At 28.4% G+C, this 12216-nt stretch overlaps 1 protein-coding gene across 3 annotated transcripts in view; it reads right to left on the bottom strand.

Annotated features, from left to right (window-relative positions):
• Window positions 1–12216, bottom strand: part of LOC118181907 (uncharacterized) — a 117296-nt gene that overhangs the window by 74951 nt on the left and 30129 nt on the right. For all 3 annotated transcript variants that reach the window (XM_035351139.2, XM_035351140.2, XM_035351141.2), the window contains exon 10: window positions 696–926. In XM_035351139.2, coding sequence (XP_035207030.1) covers window positions 696–926 — 231 coding nt within the window. The remainder of the gene's footprint in view (window positions 1–695; window positions 927–12216) is intronic.

Here is a 12216-nt window from a genome sequence, read left to right as displayed (position 1 = left end):
CATAAGTGATTACAAAATGTCATCGTCATAATTCAATTTAGTTTTACATACAGATGACATTTTACATATTTTGCAGCTGACATATTATATGGTACAAGAAATTTATTTTATTTATCATATTTATGCTATAAAATAGCACTTGCTTTAAAATACTCATAAGTGTAGATAAAATAGCATTTTAAATTACTTGAATTTTTCCCGTTTATGGGTAATAAACTTTTATCATATTAAAGATGAATATAAGATCTTATGTAAGTGACTGCCAAAGACATGCTGTCATGTTTCTAATCTTTACTTGTAAAAGATATGACTTTTATTATTAATTAAAAAGTACAGCATCTCCTCAAGATGTTTAAAAAGAGACTGCATTAAAGGCAGGGAAAAATCCATTTCATTAAATTTTATAATTTTAAGCTCACATTATAATATTTTAAAAATAAATTAGCAGACATAAAATTAACTAAAGTGACTTTTAGCAATACTTTCATTTTTACCAAAGCAAATAAAGTAATGTTAAAAAACAGCAGAACTTTGTTTCTTCCTGTCTATTTTAAAACACAATTTATTACACTTCAAAATTTTTAAACACTCTTTCACACTCATTTTCATCATTAATAGTAACCAATTATGCAATTTTATGATTTTACCAACTGATTTTATTTGTTCAAAGGAACTGTTAAATATTGATATTATACCTAAAAGTTCTTCTATAAGAGATGAAGCTTTCAGTTCTTCAGGACTAAGCATTGCTTCATCGAGACTTGTAGAATTTTTGTCAATATCCATAGAACCCCAAGCATGCTCAATAGCAAACAAACAAACTGCAACCATTTGAACTAACTGCCATGTTTCAAATTTTTCTGCTATAATTAGGGCAGGAAGAGATGTGGTAAGCTTGCTTATCATTTGGTCCGTTTTCTTTAAATCTGAAAGAAAACATTTGAATCAAAATTTCTCAAAATTACAGAGTTTCATAATTGCTTCATATCAGAATATGTTTTATAATTCTATCATATAGTGAAAACTAATATATTTAAAATTTCCAAAGAAAGAAATATGAATGCAAGAAATATGAATTGTCACTAATTGAATACTTTCTGTATATATGCAATTTTTCTAATTTTCTGAGTGAAATTTTTGATAAATTTATGAAGTACATTTGATTAAAATAGAAGTTATCTCTTAAAAAGACAATAAAGTTAGTAAGAAATCAGAAGTATCACAACTAATTTGAAATTGCATAAAATAAAGTTTCCAGATTCTTATTCTTTTTCTAGAATACATTACTAGATTAGCTTGCATACTGTTAAAAGCAACTCCGTGTGATCAAAAATGACCTAAATTCTAATCACAAACTCTGTAATACCAGATGCATCTGCAAATCCATAAAATAACAGGTACAAGTAAAAGTGGGCGGAACATCAGAATTTCACCATTGGTCATACAGGTATATTCTGCCTTACTAACACTGCAGTTCGTCCCCAATTTTGCAGGTTGTAATCTTAGAGGAGGTTTGAAGTTCTCTGATCCCTTTTTCCCCTACTACCAACCTCTTAAGAGGATTTTCAACTTGCCATGCATTTTGAGTACCCCTTATCATACAGACATTACATACATATAAAAATGCATGTCTTCCCTAGGATTCAAACCCGGGCCCATCTGAACAGCAGTTAGTGTTACTAATCATTATACTAGGTGGGTGGCCCATGAAATGACAGCAGATCTTGAAATAAATCACAGCAATTTTGATTATAGTGATTTAATTCAGTATAATCAGTATTCTGACTCACAAATAATCAGCATTCTAATAATCATATTAACTCACAAATCAAGAGCAGCAAAAAGAAAGAGAAAATGTAAGCTATTTTACAAAAAGTGCATATTTAAAATATATTTCATGAAGTTTTCTCAAAAAGTAATGTAGATATTACTATAATACTTATTATTAACCCGTGAGTAGCATCACCACCTTTATCTGGCTATGAGTTTTTTGTTGTTGTTGTCTGTTAGTATACATCAGCTTATAATTTAAAACATATTTTCATCTAACTTTCTGTAATAATGTAAATAACATCTTGATGAAAGGAAATTTAAAAAAGGAAAGACCACAAGGAATTTTATGAATTTAGCTAATAAATGCTAGTTAAATATAGGTTTTCGTGAGGAGCTTCAAAATGCTGTGCCACTCAGAAGGTTAAAAAATAAGTGTAAAACTGTAGCAATTATAGATATCACTGATAAACCTTTTATGTTGAAATAAATATATGTATATAATACGCAAATACAAATTATGTACACTGAGTCAAAAAAAAGGGAAGACATAGTTCTATATCTGCTTCTTTACTTCCTTGATTGATGAAATTCAACTTGCGTTTTAAATGTTTCAAAAGTGCAGCTTAAAATATATATTAGATTTATGAATAGTGTTGTTCTAGCACATGTATTTTGATAAAACACTGGACTTTTTCTGAAATGACATGTTAATTTTCTTCCATATTTCGATACTATGACTCAAAGTATAACTAAAAACCAAATTTTGTAAAATCTGGTGTGAAATTTGATGAGTAATTCAGAAATTTCCCTTGGTGCACTCTTTTTACTTTATGCCAAGAATAATTCATTTTACGAACTTCTCAGTTTACAGCAACTTTATTTCTTTTTCACATAGATTCTGCACAAAAAAGGGGAAAAAGTATATATTTTTTCTTTCTTGCACACATTTTTACTTCATATTATACTTTTTAATCACAATTCTTATTTTTAGATTATTTTAACTACTTAAGTTGCATGGTTGAAAAATAGTTCTTCAAACAGTTATATTAATAAGTTCTATTTATCCATTTGCATTGTGTACTTAAGCCATATTTATTCATATAAATGTTTTTCATTTTAAAAAATTCCACTTCATTTATTTGAACAGCATTTTTTTCGAAAGAATACTTTGTCATATAATGTTCAACACTATGCCTTTGAAAACTACATTTTGCATTAAAAAAGAAAATATGGTAAAGCACGGTTAATATATCTTCTAATAGAAAGAAAAGATTTATGAATGAGAAAGTTGTATTACCTACATTTTAATTTAGAATGATATGCATACGAACAACTACCCATGGTTTTATCACTGTGGCATTGCTTTACGCAATTTCATCATTCTATGTTTACTTTGTTAAAATATTATCCATATTTCCCAATAAATTCAAATTTTTCATTTTTTAAATTGCACAAATCAAGCAGCATAACATAAAAAAGACTAAATATTATGCAAATAAATAAATAAAAATAATTAACTATAACTAATAAATTTATTTCTTAATGCCTTACATTTTTCTTTTTAATGGCTCATTGTCTCAAAAAAAAAAAAAAAACTTAACACTAACTGAGGCATTCTACAAATACATATGTGATCATTTTCCCTTTTTTATTCACTATATTCATAACATAAAAACATAAAACAGCATAACATAAAAAAGACTAAATATTATGCAAATAAATAAATAAAAATAATTAACTATAACTAATAAATTTATTTCTTAATGCCTTACATTTTTCTTTTTAATGGCTCATTGTCTCAAAAAAAAAAAAAAAAAAAAAAAACTTAACACTAACTGAGGCATTCTACAAATACATATGTGATCATTTTCCCTTTTTTATTCACTATATTCACTTACTCAGTTACCATATTTAATTTTCAATCAACTTGTTTTCTTTGACATTCTATCAATAAAGGTGTCACTTTCTGTTTCATCAAGTAATTGGTAGGAGTAAAATAATGAAGCAATTTTGCCCATTATACTGAATGTCTTTTAGGCTAGGTATTTTGAAGGCATAAGTAGAAAGGAAAAACTAGTTTCATCAACACTGAAAGCATTTTTAACCGATATCCTTACACATTTTTGGATAAATTCATGAATCTTCAATAAACTGAGACATCTTTGAATTTTCCATTTATAATATGATATGACATTCAACAACATAATTCAAACTTATAAAGCCCTTCAGTGCAAAAAAATTGCCCTTTGCGATGTTATTTCTTCAGTACAGGCCCATTCTTTGGATTATTTGATGCATTGCACTGAGTGAAAACTTCATAAAATATCATTTGAACCTCCAGAGATTTTTTCTTGAACACGTAATTTATATGAAGCATCTTTTTGTAAACTAACACTCTTTCTTCTAATTTTTTAGTCTCAGAAACATTCCTTTTCAATACACATGTGATGCCAAAGTGTTCAGTTTTCCGGACAGTTTATTTCTATAAATTTTATGTTACCAAATTCTTTTAAAATTTTAACCTAAAGTCATTTAGTCCCATTTTTCATAAAGGCTAAATTTTTATTTTCAAGACATTTTAACTGCAAACTAACTTAAAGTTAATCCTGAGGGGCAACAGTTGAGTCGTCCCACTTTTTTTATCAGTTTTTATCTCCCAGATGAAAGCTGCAAAATTCTATTTAAAATACATACAACTGTACCTTTTAGTTCTCTAAATGTGTAACAGATGGCAGCACTAGTAGTATTCATTCACAAAAATAATATAAAATCAAGGAGGTTAGAATAGAAGGAGGGAAGGTTCGCAGTTTCCTCCACTGTCAGGGAATGAAACTCCACCGAACAAGTGGTGTCCATGTTTGTAACTTCAAAACATTGCATTACGGCAGTGAAACGTACGTGTTTTTAAGCTGTTCTGTGCATGTATTTTCCAGTAAAAATATGTTAAATTTATAATGAAATCCTTCACTATTGTTAGTTTTTTGTTTTAAAGTTATAAAGATAATATTCTTAATTAACTACGTACAGAAAATCATTAAGAACTAGTTCGAAATCTAAATGCAAGTGCCTTTAAAAAAATGCAAGTGCCTTTAAAGCCTTTAAAAATGAAGTTTCTGTATATTTCAAGAATTTGTTTAGGTTTTATTAGCAGCCTGTTGGGTGTACTTTGCAATTTGTCCTTTAACAAGTGATATTTCTGATATATTCACAATATTATAATTTACTAAAGAATCGTTTAAAATAATTTTAACCTGAAATTAATAGCAGATAATTATCTAAAAAGATAGTCACAAGTTGCATTTTTTTAATGAAAGTTTTAAATAGATTCTTTTCACAACCAACAACCTTATAACAACATGAAAATAGATATTAATAAAATAAAACAGATTTATGTGAATTAAATGATTTCAGTTTATGCTTAGTGAAAAGTAATTCCAGGAATTTTTTTCGAAAATATATTCGTGCATCCATATGCAACACAAGCTGACATGCTTCAAAAGGAAAAGGGGAAAAAAAAATGTTGCAATTACCTTGCACAAGTCACAGCGATAACAGTAACATGGCCACCAAGCTTCACCATTTGAGTTGAACCTTCCCTCCTTCTATTCTAACCTCCTTATATAAAATAAATATTCTTTGCAGGTCTAATTTTGAAGCAGTTTTTTTCTTTAATTTCTAATGCAATTTAAACTGTCTGAACAACAACTTTTGGTGATAGAATGAATATTTTTACGTGAAAGTTTCCATTTCTAATAAAAATTATTATTTGAATTCATGTAGATTAACTTAGAATGGTTGAAATTAAAAGGTGGGACCAAATATGTCCCACCGCGCACGTAGAAATTGCGGCTACTAGATGGCAGCACCGTTCAAATATTTTTTAATTTAAGTATCATGTTCGTTTTATATGTTGATAATGCAAATTTATATTTTTAATAAATTGCAATAATATTAAAACTTGAAAAATATTTAATATATTTCCAAAAGAAATGAAAATATAACTCTGTAACATGAAATGTCATTGAATACTGAATGGATATGTGAGAGTGATTCACATAGAAAAATATCCTGAGCAGAGGAGAGGTGAAATGTAAATAAACATGAAGGCCTTCTAAATATCTTCCTTTTCAAACATGTAGCAAATAAAGTACTGGAGCGAAAACCTTCACTGTTTCAAATCTATTATGAATTATTAAAAAATGTCTAAAAAGTCGTACAGAGGGATTTTTTTTAAATTATGTAATTTGTTTTTGAAAAAAATATTTTTTATTTTGTGAATATGATCAATATTTCCTAGATAATTATTCAAAAACGTTTCTTATATCTTGCATTTTTCATTTAGTTGCTGAAACTAGCACTTTAGATAAACATGTTAGAATTTACGCTGAAGCAAAGATGCCATTTTACTGCTCTAGATGTGTGGTGGGACAATAGGTATCACACCACGTCATGAATTACCTTAAAGGTTTACAAGGTTTTTTTTTTTTTTTTTTTTTTTTTCCAATGAAATAACATTGTATTAGGGGCTAATTATGTGTAAAGTTATTTTTTCCAAACAAACATTTTTTATGCACCGAACCTCATAGGGTTAAAGCATGCTTGCCAAATAATAGGAAATGAAACATCTACCAAACGTTTTTGATCAACGGAATCCAGCATTTATCCTATCCTACCTAGTCATTTAATATTAATATCCAGTGCAAATATTTTAAGTCATATAATATGGATAATTTTGAAATTTTGAAGACCAGTAAATGGCAAACTGAAGAGAATATTTTTTTAAGTTATCTGTTATAATGTGAAGAAAAATTAACTGTTTGAAACATTCTTTGTAAGAGTTTTAATATAAAATTTATATTTTTAATAAAAGATGAGATATGATCAAAGGCTTCAAACTCTTAAACTTAATTTAAGATTTTTGCTTTTATAGGAAAAACAGAATAATCAATTCAAATACAGTCAAGTTTCAATAAGCCAAAATTGATGGATCACACCTCTAAAAAAACAAATAATAAAATTCAACTTTGAATTGATATCAACTTAAAACAGTACATCTTGATATTCACTTTGGCTTAACCTTTGAATTTTTAATTGTGAAAAATCATTCTAAGTTCAAGTAATTGAAGTTTTAGTGCATATTCACAATATAGCAATTAAGTTATCAGAGTGTATTAAAAAAATAGAGAAACATTGCAGAATTTACATTGATGCAATTTTCTGTCTTAATATAAGTATGAGAGGTAAGTAAAGAAATGGCATGTAGAGGTCTGTCATTGGCACAATCCTTTTATCTCTTCCAAGACAGGAAGAACTTTCCTTTGAAAGGACACTTGAGTTTTGAGGAACAAAAATAACCTCAACAAGACAAATCTAGTGAACACGTGGAATGACCAAGCATACGTACTCATTTTTAGGACAGAATGTTTCCACAAAATGGTTATTGACTGATGGGAGGTTGATTATCGTGCAATACAACAGTTTTCGAATGAATAGCCTAACATTAAAAAAAAAGCATCTTCTTAACTTTCAGCTATTTAAGTCAGCTACTCAGCATTTAAAATTCCAGCACTGTTTTGACACTTCAGCTTGAAAGATAAACCTAATGTCACTTAATCTAAACACCTGTTTAATCTCATTGTGTATAACACAGGGGCATAGTCATCTCATCTTTAGCTTAGACTGCAAGAAATACCAAATGAATTCAACATTGTGTATAACACAGGGGCATAGTCATCTCATCTTTAGCTCAGACTGCAAGAAATACCAAATGAATTAAATAACAGCAAATATAATTGAATATTAAATTGCACTCCAGCTTCATAGTTTAAAAACTAGTGCATTAACAGAATTCTGCTGTTTGTGCCTGAGAATATAATAATATTTCAAATATTTACAAATTAAATAGTAAATTAAAATCTCTAGCATTGCAGAATTTGCATTTAGCTCACAAATTGACAACACTGATTAATTATATACAAGTGAGACCGAATCTAAACTTGGTAAATAGAAAATTGAAACAATTTGCTGTATTTTCCCACGATTTGAATATTGATGAACAAATGATTCCTTATCAAGGCAAACATTCAGTTAAGACGGACAGTCCTTTTAAAAAGAAAACTTATAAGATTTGGATATAAAGCATGGACTTTGGCACTGATGGTTACATGTTTCATTCTGATACTTATTCAGCTAACTCAACAGCTCCAAAATTATCACAACATGAAGAAGTTGGTCTTGGTGGAAATGTGGTGCCAAATTTCGTCAGTGTTATTGAAACTTCCTCCAATCACATTATTTACTTTTGATACTTTTTTCCATCACCTTTTCTGTCATCTAAAAAATAAAGGTTTTAGAAGACAAAAGGCTACAGAAAAAAATATGATTTCCAGTATGAAGTGAAAAACCAAATATTTTGTTTTCCGATGGAACGACAATTCAGTTGAAACTATTGGTTCAACATTTGGAAAAATTCAGCCTATAAAAATTGTTTCCCACTATTCAAGGATGCAAAGGAAAAATATTTTTGTATCTCAGTCTCATCTTATTGAACAATACAATGGTAAAATGGGATAGTCAATTTATGGGACGTTTTTAGAAGCCAATTACAGAATAAGAGTTTGTGGTAATAAATGGTGGTGTCCAATATTTACTAATTACATTGATGTATCCTTGACAAATGCATGCAAAATATCATGACTTTCTAATTACTGGAAATAAAAGGTCTCCTTTAAATTTCAGATATTGACTGCATTATTCCTTTGCTAAATCACACTGACAGTGAAGAGTTAGTTAGAAATAGCAACAGGAAGACCTAGTAAATTCAACATTCATTAAACCACTGTATGGAGATGGTGGACATTTTATCATAATGTCTGAGGATAATAGAAGACTTCGTTATAAAAAATGCCACAGCCAGACTGTTTATAGTTTGTTAAGTATGTAATGTAGCTTTTCGTGCGTGAATCTTTCAAGTGAAAATAATCTGTATCTGTAAAAGAAATCTAATGTAAATTTTAATATTAAATTAAATACACGTAAAGTGATTTGCAGATTTACGAAACATTATACAACTAAAAAGTAATCCAGAGCTTCACTCAAAAAAAAACTTTGCACGAGTACAACCATACTCAGTAAACATCCATATTTTTGTTCTGCTGACATTGTGTAAATGCAACATTCAATTTTTCCACAGGTAAGAGCACTTTTTTTAATTAATTTATTTATTTTTGGTGTAAATTTCTGTTATATATAATTAATTTAACATTTATTATTATATGGTTAATGGGTTAATAAATGCATAAAATTTTATTGTGATCCATGTATTCCAGTCAGCAAAATATCACATTTCCCACTAATATCAATGTTACATATTTGTTTTCAAGAAACTAAAATTTTTTATTCCATATTTCTGTATAATTCCAGGAAGCTGTAACAGCTTAACATGTGTTCATCTTCAGATATAAACAAACATTCTGATTTTTGGAAAATTCAGCATAACATATTTAACTGAAATCTTTCTTATATACTTCAACAAAATTCTTAACATACTTTAACTAAAGAAGTAAATTAACTTTATTGTTGAAAATATTTAGTCTTTTTTGCATACGCATCAACACACTATTTTTTATAGCAAATACATTGTGAATTCGGTTGATCTTTACATTATGGTAACTTGGCGATTTTTTGGCGAAAATTTGGCAACCAACTCTCCTACAGCAACCCTCTATTTTTTTTCCCCCGCCGCCATTTTTTCTTCGCGAAGTAAAGACATGTTTTTTTTCTTTTTATCTACTGAACACTTCTTCCAACAATCTACTAGCCGAATTACATTTATGCTAGAAATTTTATCAAACAAAACTGCTTAATCATGACAAATATTCACTGCAAAATTGGGAAAAAGTGCACAATATTATACTCCTTACACGTTTTTCAAAATAACACATACACATAAACCATGTACACGCCGACTTATTTTTACTTAAAAAAACATCCCAGAATTGCACAAAAATGGCACTATGCACACTCTTCACTATATCCATGTACACTGCTTTTTTTTTCATAAATTAGAAAAATTTCACGAAAATACATGACAATTTTCTCAATCTTTAAACCCGGTAAAAAGAACATATATGAAATTACCTGATCACAAAAAAGTATTTACCCTTTACAAATATGAACATATCCACATATAAAATAAATAAAATATCCAAAAACTTTTACCTCTAAATCATCTATTACATTATACACGTCACCAACGAAGTCATACCGCAAGCATTACAAATACTTAGTATCAAATATTTCAATTATTTCCATGCACGTTTACTTCAACTTAAACGTATACCAAATTCCTACAAACATAAAATTCACAAAATAACTATCATTTAATTAAAATATCACTAAACCATGTACACGTCGACTTATTTTTACTTAAAAAAACATCCCAGAATTGCACAAAAATGGCATTGAGCACACTCTTCACTATATCCATGTACACTGCTTTTTTCTTATAAATTAGAAAAATTTCACGAAAATACATGACAATTTTCTCAATCTTTAAACCCGGTAAAAAGAACATATATGAAATTACCTGATCACAAAAAAGTATTTACCCTTTACAAATATGAACATATCCACATATAAAATAAATAAAATATCCAAAAACTTTTACCTCTAAATCATCTATTACATTATACACGTCACCAACGAAGTCATACCGCAAGCATTACAAATACTTAGTATCAAATATTTCAATTATTTCCATGCACGTTTACTTCAACTTAAACGTATACCAAATTCCTACAAACATAAAATTCACAAAATAACTATCATTTAATTAAAATATCACTAAACCATGTACACGTCGACTTATTTTTACTTAAAAAAACATCCCAGAATTGCACAAAAATGGCATTGAGCACACTCTTCACTATATCCATGTACACTGCTTTTTTCTTATAAATTAGAAAAATTTCACGAAAATACATGACAATTTTCTCAATCTTTAAACCCGGTAAAAAGAACATATATGAAATTACCTGATCACAAAAAAGTATTTACCCTTTACAAATATGAACATATCCACATATAAAATTAATAAAATATCCAAAAACTTTTACCTCTAAATCATCTATTACATTATACATGTCACCAACGAATTCATACCGCAAGCATTACAAATACTTAGTATCAAATATTTAAATTATTTCCATGCACGTTTACTTCAACTTAAACGTATACCAAATTCCTACAAACATAAAATTCACAAAATAACTATCATTTAATTAAAATATCACTAAACTATGTACACGTCGACTTATTTTTACTTAAAAAAAATCCCAGAATTGCACAAAAATGGCATTGAGCACACTCTTCACTATATCCATGTACACTGCTTTTTTCTCATAAATTAGAAAAATTTCACGAAAATACATGACAATTTTCTCAATCTTTAAACCCGGTAAAAAGAACATATATGAAATTACCTGATCGCGAAAAAGTATTTACCCTTTCCAAATATGAACATTTCCACATATAAAATAAATAAAATATCCAAAAACTTTTACCTCTAAATCATCTATTAACCTCTAAATCATCTATTATATTATAAACGTCACCAATGAATTCATACCGCAACCATTACAAATACTTAGTGTCAGATATTTAAATTATTTCCATGCACGTTTACTTCAACTAAAACGTATACCAAATTCCTACAAACATAAAATTCACAAAATAACTATCTTTTCATTAAAATATAATAAAATTCAAAAACACTACTTAAAATATAAATGAGCACATACATTAAATTAATAAAAATTACCTTACAATCCTAATTACTTTAAACTAAATCATTGCTAATAACAATTTTCCCAATAATACCAAATTCCTTTCCACCTTACATTTAGAACAATGCATAAAAATAATATCCTCAAATAATTAAAAATACTAACTTACCTAATCTTCTTCAGAATCTTGATTATGTGGCGGATACACTTTTCTAATTCATTCAATAAAATTATTGAAAGATTTTTTCTGCGAATTTTTCCTCCATACTTCCTCCGCTAAATAAAAAGCAAACTTCTCTTTATCACAATGCCTAAATACCCATTTCGAATTCACTTTAGTTAGGGCCATGGGATAAAATTAACCAACACTGTTTCACACAACACAGAATAAAGCTAAATACAAAATTTCCAGATTTTTTTCCGATTTCCCCCCTTTTCCGATTAAAGAACTGTAATTCGTCCATTAATATCACATGACATATCCCATGATCTCTCATTTCCCTCACGCAAAATAATGTGTAATCGGAACTGAGTACTGCTCACATTATTACCAAAGTCCCAGGTAGTAACCTTTATCGCCTCCAAAATGTCGCCAAACTACCAGTTACCATATTGTAAAGATCAACCGTGAATTTCTGCAAATTTTTCATGTTAAATA

The sequence above is a fragment of the Stegodyphus dumicola genome, chromosome 8, assembly GCF_044657685.1.
Source record: "Stegodyphus dumicola isolate Sdum_Otavi_A_Nest chromosome 8, ASM4465768v1".
NCBI lineage: Eukaryota > Metazoa > Arthropoda > Arachnida > Araneae > Eresidae > Stegodyphus > Stegodyphus dumicola.
This window is presented reverse-complemented; position numbering and strand designations above follow the sequence as displayed.